This window comes from Xenopus laevis, chromosome 6L (genome assembly GCF_017654675.1).
Source record: "Xenopus laevis strain J_2021 chromosome 6L, Xenopus_laevis_v10.1, whole genome shotgun sequence".
In the NCBI taxonomy this organism is placed as follows: Eukaryota; Metazoa; Chordata; class Amphibia; order Anura; family Pipidae; genus Xenopus; species Xenopus laevis.
In genome coordinates this window covers 138,357,220-138,371,785 of record NC_054381.1, presented here as the reverse complement: position 1 = coordinate 138,371,785, position 14,566 = coordinate 138,357,220, and the positions used below count along the sequence as shown (strand labels likewise).

Sequence of the window (14,566 nt, the reverse complement as noted above, 5' to 3'; positions counted from 1 at the left end):
TTGTATGCTACCCAGATGTGGACTGTTCCCACCATGGGGGGCCCGGGGGCCCACCGGGACTGCTGTCCAGGGACCCACTTGGGCCCCCGCCCCCCTTTTTGCTGTACCTGTGCTGCACACTCCCTTGCTGCTGCCACACGCCGGTGCGCATGCGCAGACGACGCAGCTCGCCGGCTAAGTTTTCTTTTTTTTTTTTACAATCTCACAATCGGGTCTGGAGGAAGGAGGGAAGGGGCGAGACTGCCGGCTGTGGTATAGGCCTAGCCAATAGACTTGGATGTGGAGTGGGAAGGGGCGGGGTGTAGTGCTGAGGGAGGCAGTGCGCGCCATTGGGGACAGCCCAGACGGGAGTGCTCTGGGGCCTCGGAATATCACTCTCCTTTAAGGGGGGCCCGGCTCTTTTGAAAAGTGCAGCACTGCCGGGCCCCCTTTAGCCCCGGGCCCGTTACACTTGTCCCCCCTGTGCCCCCCTGATGGCGGCCCTGTATATATATATATATATATATATATATATATGTGCAAATTAGGATTTGTGTTTGGTCCGGTATTCAGCAGAATCTTTCACAAAGAATATGGGGGTTCGGCCAAATCCAAAATAGTGGATTCGGTGCATCTCTAATTACAAATTTCATATATCTTTGGTTTTGGGTAGATCTAAACCAAATCCTTTCATTACTCACTGTAAGAAACAGCTTATAATAGCCTTATATTTTGTACACTTTCTGCATATCGAATATTAAATAATACCTTGTTTTCTGTATTGCTTTATAAGGAAAATGGTCTCAGAGGTTGGGAACTGCTAAGTTTCCTAATTCTAACTTCTAATGGGCCTATTCATTTAGTTACACCTCATTGCCTCTAATATTCAAACTTATTTTCTTTTGCCAGGTTAAAAAAGATAAAAATGAAGTCATTTTGGTAAGTAGAGAAACTTGTCATACATAAACGTTTTGTTAAAGATGTAGGATAATGTAACAATTTTAAAAGTACATTTTAATGTTGTAAAATATAATAAAACTTAAAAACACTCCAAAATTCTAGCAGATATAACACTCTTCTTGAACTGTGGTGCATAGCCTCGCATATGTTACTCCCAAGGGGCCACATTTGTTAAGTTTGTTAATTAGATTTGGGATAATTATCTGTGGATCAGTAGCATTAGACACCAACTCTACACAAATGTATCTAACATTTCACTTGATCTACAGATTTGACCATTGCCACTTACATACCAACAATGGCCTGATTGCTAAGAACCTATTTCATTGCTAATGTCTAATTATCCTTTTCTTTTCCAGCAAGGGGCAGTCCTGTAACCCCTTGCATTTTTCTGAGAAAAGAGATGCCAACCCTGCATTCATTTATACTCAAAACGATATCTCATAGTATAATGTGTCTTTTATTTATCTTGATCAATAATCTCTTCCACCTTTTTTTTATTTACAAAACAGGAACTACCGAAGGAACCAGTAGAAACCACTGTTAATAATATCAGTGAGGTAAGTAGGAAAACATAAAACTTTGAAAATACATTTTATTTTTATTAAAGTTGTCAATGTGTGTGAGGAAAACATATCGTAGGTAGGGATGAGCATATTTTTGACGCCCATAGACTTTAATGCATTTTGGCAACTTTTCGCTCGAGCAAAATTTTTGCCAAAGAGAAACGGATCAAATTTGCCCACCCCTACAAACAAGATATTCTCATAACACATTACCAACTCTACTTTCCAATACTGTGTCACATTGCCATATGCAATAGATATTAGAATAGCAATAAATGGATTAATTGTATGTTTTTATTCTTAATCAGAAACAACCTGAGGAAATCATTTTCCATGACAATTGCCAGGAAGAACCTGAGACAAATTTTGGCCATAACAGCTGCCAAGAAGAACCTAATGAAATCATTGTCCATGACAATTGCCAGGAAGTACCTGAGACAAATTTTGAACATAACAGCTGCCAAGAAGAACCTAATGAAATCATTGTCCATGACATCTACCAGGAAGAACCTGAGACATATTTTGGCCATAACAGCTGCCAAGAAGAACCTAATGAAATCATTGTCCATGACATCTGCCAGGAAGAACCTGAGGACAATTATTATTATATTAGCATTCACAGCTATCAGGTAAGTAGTTTTAAAGGAACTAATAAAAAAACACAACAACAACATGCCTCTTCCCCAACAATACATGGCTTTTTGCTAAATATATTTTAAAGCCTTCTTTGTAAAGCCTTCATTCTTTGTAGAGCTCAATTAAATATCTTACATTTGCCTAACAGAATCAATCATGTGATCAATAAACTTCTATCTCTTTTCCAGGAGCAACCTGAGGAGCCTGGCACAGAGATCAGCCAGAGTAATGCCTCAGAGGAAGAAGAAAATCTAGAAGAACAAGAGGAAGAGGAAAACAATAGTGATGACATGCTTATATCTAGTGGGGAAGAAGAAAGCAGTAGTGATCATCTGTTTCCATCACTTGAAGTATGATTTGCTATCAAGGACATTAAGACATTTTGTGCATTGAACTGATTGATGTTTTGGGACTTGTTTAGCGTAATGTTTATTTAGTATGGCTTTGTTTAGGCCCACTAATGTCTGGGAACCTAAAAACCAAACTGCAGTTTAAATCACCAGTCCAGCTCATGCTAAAACACTTTAAGAACTATATATATTTGGAATCTCCACATAAACTGCAGTGCCCAGAGGGAAGACATCAATGCTTATCACTACAACACCATGCTGCACACATTACATGGGGAAACCCACAAATGGGTCATTTTTTTTCTTTGCAGCTCTGGAATACATTGAAAACTTGGAAAATACATTTTACTTTTATTAAAGTTGTCTTTGAGTTAGAACTCCTGTTATATCTCTCTCTTACCCTGGGGGAACCAGAGCAGAATGTAGAAATTGCCACAGACAACTGCCGTGTAATTGAATAATGGGAATTATAAAAAACATTTACCTTGTCATAAATGCATGTTTTTGCACCTTCTCTATAAATCAGAATTGATTTGAAATGATGTTTGTCATCCACTCTCTCTCTTAAGCATCATCAACCAGATAATCATAGTATTGATGCTTGAGAGGAAAACATATGCTAGGGATGACCGAATTTTGACGCCCATAGACTTTAATATATTTTGGCCAATTTCCACTGCCGGCGAATTTTTGGTGAAGTTAAATGGGTCAAATTCGCCCATCCCTCAAGATATTCACATAACACATTACCAACTTTATTTTTCAATACTGTGTCACATTGCCATATGTAATAGATATTAGTAAAGCAACAAGTGGATTAATTGTATGTTTTTATTCTTAAACAGAAACAACTTGAGGAAATCATTGCTCATGACATCTGCCAGGAGGAACCTGAGACAAATATTGGCCATTTCCAGGAGCAACCTGAGGAGCCTGGCACAGATATCAGCCAGGGCAATGCCTCAGAGGAAGAAGAAAAGCTAGAAGAACAAGCAGAAAAAGAAAACAATAGTGATGACATGGTTATATGTAGTGATGAAGAAGAAAGCATTATTGATTATCTGTTTCCATCACTTGAGGTATGATTTGCTATCAAGGACATTAAGACATTTTGTGCATTGAACTTATTGATTTATTGGGACATGTTTAAAATAAAGTTTATTTAGTATGGCTTTGTTTAGGCCCACTAATGTCTGGGAACCTAAAAACCAAACTGCAGTTTAAATCACCAGTCCAGCTCATGGTAAAACACTTTAAGAACTATATATTTTTGAAGTGTCCACATAAACTGCAGTGCCCAGAGGGAAGCCATCAATGCTTATTACTACAACATCATGCTGCACACATTACATGGGATATTGTAGGGATGAGCAAATTTTTGAAGCCCTAGACTTTTATGCATTTTGGCAAATTTTCACTGACGGTGAATTTTTGGGTCAAATTTGCCCACCCCTACAAAAAAGATATTCACATAATAGATTACTAACTTTATTTTCCAATACGGTGTCACATTGCCATATGCAATAGATATTAGTATAGCAACAAATGAATTAATTGTATGTTTTTATTCTTAAACAGAAACAACCTGAGGAAATCATTGCCCATGACAATTGCCAGGAAAATCCTGAGACAAATATTGGCCATTTCCAGGAGCAACCTGAGGAGCCTGGCACAGAGATCAGCCAGGGTAATGCCTCAGAGGAAGAAGAAATTCTAGAAGAACAAGAGGAAGAGGAAAACAATAGTGATGACATGCTTATATCTAGTGGGGAAGAAGAAAGCAGTAGTGATCATCTGTTTCCATCACTTGAGGTATGATTTGCTATCAAGGACACTAAGACATTTTGTGCATTGAACGGATTGATTTATTGGGACATGTTTAGCATAATGTTTATTTACTATGGCTTCATTTAGGCCCACTAATGTCTGGGAACCTAAAAACCAAACTGCAGTTTAAATCACCAATCCAGGTTATGCTAAAACACTTTGGGGTAAATTTATCAAAGAGTGAAGTTCCACAGCTCTCAATTCATTGCTATGGGATTTTGAAAGGTGTATTTATCAATGGGTGAAGTGAAAGTTCACCCTTTGATAAATACGCCTATAAAAATCCCATAGAAATGAATGGAGAGTGGCGGAATTTCACTCTTAACTTCACTCTTTGATAAATATACCCCTTTAAGAACTATATGTTTTTGGAGTATCCACATAAACTGCAGTGCCCAGTGGGAAGCCATCAATGCTTATCAGTACACCGTGCTGCACACATTACATGGGGACCCCCACAAATGGGTCATTTTTTCTTTACAGCTCTGGAATACATTGCCCAAAGTTTAAAGGTGTTATTTACTAAACTCGATTTTTTTTTTCTGCCTGAGTTTTTTTGGGCAAAAATGTTAATGTTTAGAGGAGAAAAAAACGCTCACCATTTCAAACCTGTCACTGTTGTGTATAGGTCAATGGGAGATGTCCTTTTTACAATTTGAAGGTATCGTGGTCTGCTCTGGATTTTGTCTGGTAAACCAAAAAAATTGGGGTTTTCAGGCAATAACCTGAAAAAATTAAGCAATTCAGGATTCAAATCCAAATAATTTGGGTTTGCAATTTTTTACCCGACCTGACTGTTTCAAGTTATTTTATTGATAAATAAGATAAAATTGTGGATGGGAGTTTAGTCAAGCTTAGTTTAATACAAATATGAGAAATTCGAGTTTTAGTAAATAACCCCCTAAAAGTCTCACACACATTAGTTCTATTAGGTCAAACCATAACCCATATACATAAGAAAAACAATGTTTGTAATAGTTATGTCCACACTGTTTGGGCACAAGGCCTCTTTGCTATACTAAATATAAATTAAAAAACTGCTTAACAAGGAACACAGTGAGGAATCTTATGGGGATGCCTCTCAACCTGAACAAACTAAATGAGCAACAAACTAAAAAGAAAAGCTTGCAATCTTTATTCTTTTTGTCTATTTACTGAGTTAATCTAAAATAATGTTTTCCTTTACCAGGTCTGCAATGAACATGGATTTGACAAACTATGCCCGGTATGCAAAAAACTTTCTTTACATTATTATCCCTGTTTTCAGCCTTCTCCCTCTATTCTCCCCCCACCACCTGGAATTATATTGTCTTATTTTCAAATTTTGCATTTTACTTTTTTTAGGACCCAACTGGCTGGATAGACCTCGAACAATGTGTTGGATCAGGAGGATTTGGAGTAGTCCATAAGGTCAGATATGAGATTTTAAGATTGTAAGGGGTGGGAATGACCTACCTTTTGTGGCCCTTAACATCTCAATGTAATTCTATATATTGTATATATTAGTATTCTATCTAGTATATAAATATTCATACATATGTCATGTATCACTAAATTGCCACATATGCCACATTTTAAGCAGGATTCATATTTCCTTTTGGAGTTTGTTTTTTGTTTCTGAGACTGCAAAGACCCATGTCGTTATACCCAGGTATCAAATTCAAGTCAAAATTCACCACAAATCTGTTTTCTTTCAGGCATGGCATTTTAAGGAAAAGAAAGAAGTGGCCATAAAAGTGATAAAAGACCTTAGGGTAATGTATATTTTTTTACTATTTAATTTATTATAATGAGAATATTGCAGAAAGTGTTGTGTTACACAAACAAATCAACTGCCAGTAAAAAGAGACTTTATAAACCATGATTAGCAAGTCGCCCCCTTATATAATGTATAGTCATAATTCAAACTGGAATTTGTAATGATTAGAAATGGACTTCTTTAAATGCCCCAAGCTCTGCTCAGCTCGGTGAAATATTCACTGGAGGTTTAATTATTTAATAAATGCAAAACTAACTATATCAACCGCTTGTAATATTTGCATCTTATAAAAGGCAATCGTGTGACTTATATTCATTAATCTCTATGTAACAATACTATAAAGTGACCACCCCTAACAGAAGGGGATTTAAATCCCACCAAATCATAACAAAAAATTCATAACCCAGTTCAACACATTGCAAGTAAACACATGGATCGGCAAAGAAGAGAAAGAGGGGACGTTAGTATCTATGATTGAGAGTGGACGCCATTACAGCACATCACAGAGAGACTTGAGAGAACTGATAACCTTTACTAGCTTTACGCATTCAGAAGCTTCTGATGAAGTAACTCCAGTCACGAAATGCGTAAAGCTAGTTCCCCTGCCCGCTTACACTTTTGTATTCTTAACATGGATTAATAAAATGAACTGGTTTTATCCGAGTTTGGTTTCCTCGAGTTCTGATCCGGTGAGGTCATCCCTACTTTCAAGTTTGTTTGGGAAGTTAGTATCTGTGGTGTTGGCACTGTGGTACACTGATAGCAAAGTAATGAATTCTATGTTTTACAACAAGGATTAAATAGTTATCAAGACTAATTTAATTATCATTATTTCTGTATGTAGGACAATGAAGAGATCCTTGCTGAACTATACGTACTTGAACGCGTTTCTGGCCACGACAACTTCCCTGCCTTTTATGGAGCCTATTATCTACGGCCCAGCATTTCAAATGAAGAGGCGCTATGGGTAAGGATATACTTCTTAAATAAAAGCACACAATGGTCTTGCATTGCACATGCCAAGAAGGAGAAAATCTCAAGCAAATACATATACAAATACATATAACACTGATTATTTCAGACCCGTTACTGCTACTGATTACTAGGAATGTTACACAGACACACAGACAGATAGATAGATTTTAGGCAACATATATATACACTATAATATTTATATTTATATACACTATAAATAAAAACATTTTATTTCTATTCTAGATTGCTATGACAATGTGTGCTGGTGGCTCCGTAGACGCCTTAATTAGGAGCACGCCCAATAGATCCTTGGAAGAGACCTGGATTTCATACATATGCAAGAAAGTTTTACAGGTAAGACAGATATTAACCCCTTCATTGCTTTTCATAATCTCTGCTCACCGACTTTGCATCCTATTAATTCTAGAATATAAAAATATATACATGTTCATCATGTTTGCTTTATTCATCTTTCTAGGGCCTGGATTACTTACAGGAACTGAACGTGATACATCATGATCTCAAGGGCGCCAATATAATGTTAACTTCTACGGCCCGTGTGAAGATAAGTAAGTGACGTTTATTATCTATAGGAAGAATGGGTGCCACAAAGTGAAGGGTACATTTATTGCTCATCTCAATGCCTAGCTTTTCTTAGGCATCATAAAACTTTAAAGGGGATCTCTACCCAAAAATGGCACCTTTGCATAATTCAAAAATATCATTGTAAGCAACGTTCCAATATACAGTCATTAAGAATGTTCAGTGTTTTATGTGTCTCTGTCTTTACACTCTCTTTGCACCTGGTTCAAATCAATAGTCAGCACCAGACAAAAGAAAATACTGCTTAAAAATATATTTCCATTTGTAATAACTGTAGCACCTTTCTGCATTGTCATAGATGTTATTACTGCATTGTACAAAGTAAATTCATGCTTGTTTCTTTCAATTTCAGTTGATTTTGGCCTTGCCACAATAGGGCCCATCAGTACAAGTAATGCAGGAACCCGCTGTTGGATGGCACCTGAAGTCCATGCATGTTTTACAAGAAGTGTACATTATAACTACAAGGTATAATTAATGAAATAGTTGTCATTTAGTTCAGTTTTCATGAAAGTGATTAAACAAAATGCACTCTTAAGGCAGGAATAACAAATCCATGCCAAATGTAATTTGTAGAGCTTTTTTCTCCCAGTAGAGACTCTTGAAAATGTAAAATCATAAAAGTCGGCTACTGGAAATGTTTCATAGTAATACAACGTAGCTTGGTTCTAATGTATTAGTCATTTAGCATCCCATATTGACCCTGAGACAGGATGAGGAGGGATAGTCAGTAGAAGTATCTTTATCTTCTGTAACAATGATTTTTGTTTTAATTTTCTAGGTGGATGTGTGGTCTTTAGGAATCACAGCCATAGAAATGGCAGAATACGATCCTCGTAAGTAATCTTAAATAATATTTTACGTGCGGTTATGTTAATTTATGAGAGGAGTGTTTTTAGGAAGGTCAGGGGGTATCATCTATTCTATAACAATGAAACATGTAACATGCGCCGATTCGTTTTTCGAATTCGCCCAAAGTTTCCACCCTTCGGGCGACTTCGGAAAACGAACCGCCGCGTGTGGTTAGCACCGCTGTCTTTTTATTTTAGCCGGCGCAGAATGAGGGAAGGCGTTTGGGGAGATTGGTCGCTGCAAAGATGAGGCGATTAGTCGCCAGGCAACCAAATCTCCCCAAAATGACCAGTGTGGCCTTACCCTTAAAGAAGGAAATTATTATCTCAAAAAGTTAAAATAAATCATCGATTGGTTCTGATAATAGAAACTCATCAGAATATTTGATGTAGTCACCCTCTACTGTACAATGCTGCAAAATATGTTGGCCATTTGTAAGAATAACAATAATAATATTGTGTTCTCTTACACTTACAGCACACATTAAACTCCGTGGTGCTGAGCTTTCCGAAAGGATTATGAATGGTCCAGCTCCAGCTCTAAAAGAGGATATATGGTGAGTCTTTTTTTTTTTTTACAGAAATAGGACTTACGGTGGCCATAGACATTACAATTACAATCTTTCCTGGAAAAGATCTTTCCAAGAAAGATCGTTCATTTCAATACACACATGTAGAGTTGAATTGTCAGATATACAGGTAGAAACAATAAAATTCTACCTTTATCTGATGATTCAGCACTAACAATGGGCGATATTGGGGTACCTTCAAAGGCTTCTGATCAAAATTTTCCAGCCAGCCCGATCGATAAGCCAACCCATATCCAAGTCTTCTGCCAATATCGGTTGGCTCGTTTCCCACCATACACGTGCCGACTAGGGTACTAGAACTTTTTTTGTACAATATTATTGGTGCGTCTATGGCCACCTTAAGCAGTGAGGGTGGGGAATGGGGAAAGAGACACTGGAGCATAAAGCTGGGGACGGTGTTAAAGTGGGAAAGAGATAAGTTCAATGAGCTCAAATGTAAGTGTCACTACAGTATCCACTCTATCCATTGCTGTGATGATGGGCTGTGTTCAAGTTATTAGTATTATTTTAGGGTCACCACCCTTTTCATAAATTCAAGAGCTTACACTTTGATGGCCAAAATGATTCAATGAAAAGAAACATATCTCCTATTTTAATTCCCTATTACCCAACAGACTTCAGTGTCCTTTTTGAATAATTCTGGCTCTGTGTTTTATTACATCATCAGTAACACTTCTGCCCTTTTTCTTTCCCCCCAGGAGTAATAAATTCCAGAGATTTATTTATAAATGTCTTCAGAAGGATCCAGCCAAAAGACCATTCGCAAAGGAACTCCTATTAAACCGATTCATCACATATAATCGAGATGAAGACGAGGTGCAATATAGCATAGCAGAGCATATAAAGAAAGGTAATGCAAATTACTCTACAATCAAAAAGCAATTACTGGGAAATCTTTAATGCCTATGTGGCAGGCCTGGACTGGGAATCCAAATAGACAGGACATTTCAGGTACACAGAAGCCCAAACAGCAAACACAGAGGCCCAAACAGCCCACCACCAGCCCAATAAATAGGCAACTTACAGCAGCCCTTCTGGCATTTGTCAGAACCCGCATTCCGGGCCTGTTATGTGGTTATTCCAGGCTCTATTGATTTAAGGATTCCTATTTTGATCACTATCCAAAAAATTAAGAAATTGCATCACATGCATGCAAAATCTGTCCCTAAGTATTAATGCTTTTAGGGAATTTTTTAATCACTAATGGCTTTAGCTCCAACCACTTCTGCTTTAAATCGTGAAAGTTTCTATCAATTACTAACTTAGCTAGCCAGTTAAGGAACCACATTATGGCCATTTTTACAGTGCCCAGTGCCCTATCGTGCAAAGATATAAAACACAGATCTTCTTGTCTAACAAAACATTTTCTCCTAGGAGCAAAGAAATAAGACTTTAAAGCAAAAAAGAAATAAGACTTTCAAGCAAAATATTCTCTTGCAACACCTCATTAAGAAGACTTTGTCAAGATTTAGGAAGGAAATGGAAGAACAATATATAAATCCCAAAATGGATTCGACCCTTGCAAGATCTGAAATGTGGCTCCTTCATTATGTTCCCAAAAGGGAAAGGAGGGAAAGGGTTGGGAACACAATGTAGGAGCCACAGCCCATCTACTTTGTATACTTTACCAAATGTTTATTTTTATAAAAATCTATTTAAATGTATATTTATTTTTATATATTAATAAAACTAATAAAAATAAGCTGATGTTTGACATTTGAATAATTAATATATAGTGTAAGAAAATGGACTGTTCAAGAGTTGCAAGTGTACAGGAGAGGGAAAGGTTTTAGAAAATATCAACTGGGAAAAAATCAATTAGGAGAATATTATTGTGGATATAAGCAACTGCTAGTGTTTGTTTCATACTCTTTGAAAATGTTGTACTTTCAATAGCTTATGATGATAGTTATAGGTTTTGTAACCCTTCTGTAAATTATATAGTAAATTAATTTTTGTCAATTAGCACAAGAACTGCAACAATTTTTGTGCAAGCTCATATCATGGTTGTGCTTGGAAATAAGCCCGAATGTTTTATAATGTATGTTGTAAGAATGATAGCTCTGTGGGCAGGACCGCCATCAGAAATCGCAGGGCCCCATATGACAAAATTTCCTGGGCCCCCTGGGCTGCACCCACCGCAAGCCCCACCTACAGGTCCGCCCTCCCTACCCCACAGGTCTGCCCCCACCACACAGTAAAAAAACAAAAAAAATATTGGTGGCTAGGGTTCCCGCATGTTAATAAAAAATAAAAAGATATTGGTGGTCAGGGCCCCCTACATTATGAGAAAATTGGTGGCCAGGGCCCCTTAAACGTCCATGCCATCCCAAAGTCAGCAGCTCTCAGAAATATGGGGGGGCCCAGTTAATCAAGTAAGTGTGGTGTGGCCGAGTCCCCCTTACCCTCGGGGCCCCCTACAACTCTCCCCCCTGTCCCCCCCTGATGGCTGCCCTGTCTGTGGGTGTAACTTACTGAGCCAAAAAATTCTAACATTAGTGCATACACATGTAACACTATAGTAAATTAAGGGGCAGATGCATCAAGGGTCGAATATCGAGGGTTAATTAAGCCTCGATATTCGACTGGGGAATGAAAATCCTTTTTTTTGCACAAATACTTCAATCGAACGATCGAAGGAATAATCGTTCGATCGAACGATTAAATCCTTCGAATCGAACGATTCGAAGGATTTTAATCCAATGATCGAAGGATTATCCTTCGACCAAAAAAAGTTAGGCAAGCCTATGGGGACCTTCCCCATAGGCTAACATTGGGTTCGGTAGCTTTTAGGTGGCGAACTAGGGGGTCGAAGTTTTTTCTTAAAGAGACAGTACTTCGACTATCGAATGGTCGAATAGTCGAATGATTTTTAGTTGGAATCATTCGATTCGAAGTCGTAGTCGTAGACCATTCGATGGTCGAAGTAACCAAAAAAACACTTTGAAATTCAAAGTTTTTTTTCTTCTATTCCTTCACTCGAAGTTAATGAATTGGCCCCTAAGTGTCACCATTCTCTAACTATGAGCTTTACCCCAATACTTTGCTCCGGATGAGACCCCAATTCACAGGAGTTAAGACCTCACAATGGTGTGGAGTCAGGGTGTAGTACAACTGTAACTAGGTGCAGTGCACAATAATTGGGCATCAGTGGTTTTTGCAACTTAACCAGAGAACATATTTTTTGAACAGGATAGTCCACAAAGGAGTGTACATAACCAAGCAGGAACATAGAGTAACAGTTGATAAGCATATACTCACAACACCAATGGTCAGTATTAGTCCCTGCAGGGAAGAGAACATACACAGTAGCAATGAAGGTACACCTAGCTTTCAGACTTTTCTGAAAACCCAGGGGAATCACTACATCCCTAAGTCTTTATACTTTGTCGTTTTTGGATTAGTGGGCAAAGGTTCCCACAACCATCCCTCCGGGCCCACAACTCAGGCACAAAGCATCCTCTGGCTCCGCTCCCTGAGCTACAACCGCCCCCTCACACCTACCATCTTTTTAGTACAGCCGTGCTGGGGGTAAAGGAAGACAGACGCTGCTTCTGGCTTCCTCCAAGGATCAGGTCTGGGCTGGCAGGGCCCACCAGGGCTGGAGCCCACTGGAGTTTTTTCCTGGTGACCTGCCAGCCCAGTCCAACACTGCACTTAGTCCCTACACTGGGCAATTGGTACCCGATATCTTAATCCCACTCACACTCCTTGTCGGAGCCTCAGGTTTCCCAGCTAAATAGCCTAACTTTCTGGCACTCCATACTTACTATCCTTACTAGATCTGACCTGTCTAGGTTCCACTTCTCCCTTCCTGCCTGCTCAGGCAAGGGCGTAACCAAATGGACCCTGAAGAGGGGGCTGCCATGTTTGTGCTGCAATGGTCCTTTAGCATTAGCAACTCTAACTGACAGATTGAGAAGGGACAGTAAGGTTGTCAGACCTATCAGCAAAAAAACAAGCAACATGACTTTTATTTTAATTAATATTGTGAAGTGTAGTTTTTTATTGTCAGTATAATTTTAAAGAATCAGTCAGACAAATAAATGTTATGAAAGTACCCAATGAATGAATGAATGAAACACATGTTGATTGCACCGATATACAGGCAAAATAGGTAGATGACAAATAGGTAGATGAACAAAGTGTTGATACAATGACTCTTTTATGTGTAAAGTGGCAGCTCTTCTTAATACAATGACTGAAACATACAGTATGGCATCATTTATCATGGAAAAATACAAATAAGATTTTATGGGGCATAATTACTTGTAAATACCGGGTCTCACTTCCCACACTGGGAGGCAGCCAGCGGCATTTCAGAGATGCCACCAACCCCTGACCTAGCAGAGCCTAATGTCTGTGTTAAAAAACAGAAATTTGGCTCTTAAATTTACCAGAGGTGGCTTTTTGCCGCCCCTGGTATTTGGCCATTCCATCCTGCCTGAGGCAAGTTTCTCACCTTTCTTACAAAAGGGTCGGGCCACCGCCGAAGCCGTCGAAAATGTAAGTTTTCATCGGCGGGCAAGGGATTTTGTAAATGGTATTACAAATTACCGGCAGCTACATTGCCGGTAAATTTGTAATACCGGCCCAGGCCCTGGCAGTTGTTTTACCAGCTAGGCCAGTAAAATACCGACCAGGTGGCAACCCTAGTTAGGCTGCAAGATAATGTGTGATAAACTGGCTGGTAGTGGATTAAATGATTCTGCTGTGTTAGTTCAGGCAAAACAGCCAGACAAGCACAGTAACTTCTGGACTAGATATTACTTGGCCCCACAGCAAATCATTTTTCAGGCCAACAAAATGGTTGACTTGTTTTACCAATATTTATTGAAACTGTATATGAATTAGGGCCTCATGGGCCCCTATACCTCCAGGCCCCCCTGTAGCCACAGGGTCTGCTTCCTCTGTAGTTCCACCCCTGCTTCTGCTACATTTATTACAACATGGCAGGTACGTGTGGCCTGTCCCATTATTGCTCTCAGCTTAGACAGGAAGAGGGGAACAGGAACAGGAATGAATCATAAGACAATGGCAAAACAGCAGAAATGCCCTTAACCAAAATGGCCACACAAGCAGGTTACTACAATAAAAATAGCCATAGCACCTAAAATGATTATATTTATGTTTTGCATACTTTTCTTTCTCTACAATCATTATAAGTGCAGCATTATATTTCTGAGCCATTTGTAAAAACTTCCAATTATGAACCTGTAGTGTTTAACAGCAGCCCTTTTAGGAAATGTTTGTTCATGTTTATTACTATGCAGCACAGGGGACATTAGAGGCACCTCTATAGCAGGCCACATACTATGCCTTAGGGATGATGCAGTCATGTGGAGCAGAGCTGGCAACTTCTCATCTTGTTTGTTATATGGCAATAAGCTTTGTTCTTATTGGTTCATGAATGTGACTGACATTGTTGCTTCACAGAATGGATATTTTATCTGTTTTGTGAAACTTTCAT

The 14,566-nt window shown here is 38.7% G+C and overlaps 1 protein-coding gene across 1 annotated transcript; it reads left to right on the top strand.

Annotated features, from left to right (window-relative positions):
• Positions 1-4,128: 4,128 nt before the first annotated feature.
• LOC108705775 (traf2 and NCK-interacting protein kinase-like) lies at positions 4,129-10,754 on the top strand. Its single transcript, XM_041566555.1, has 12 exons — positions 4,129-4,303; positions 5,508-5,543; positions 5,663-5,728; positions 6,016-6,072; positions 6,922-7,044; positions 7,296-7,406; positions 7,531-7,621; positions 8,008-8,123; positions 8,437-8,491; positions 8,985-9,063; positions 9,795-9,946; positions 10,471-10,754. Exons 1-12 carry the CDS (start codon positions 4,244-4,246, stop codon positions 10,482-10,484), a joined length of 960 nt encoding a protein of 319 aa, XP_041422489.1. The 5' UTR covers positions 4,129-4,243; the 3' UTR covers positions 10,485-10,754.
• Positions 10,755-14,566: the final 3,812 nt, after the last annotated feature.

Coding starts and splice junctions, on each gene's coding strand:
- LOC108705775 (XM_041566555.1), top strand. CDS start 4,244: ATGCTTATATCTAGTGGGGAAGAAGAAAGCAGTAGTGATCATCTGTTT. Junction 6,073..6,921: donor AAGTGATAAAAGACCTTAGG/GTAATGTATATT, acceptor TTCTGTATGTAG/GACAATGAAGAGATCCTTGC. Junction 9,064..9,794: donor GCTCTAAAAGAGGATATATG/GTGAGTCTTTTT, acceptor CTTTCCCCCCAG/GAGTAATAAATTCCAGAGAT.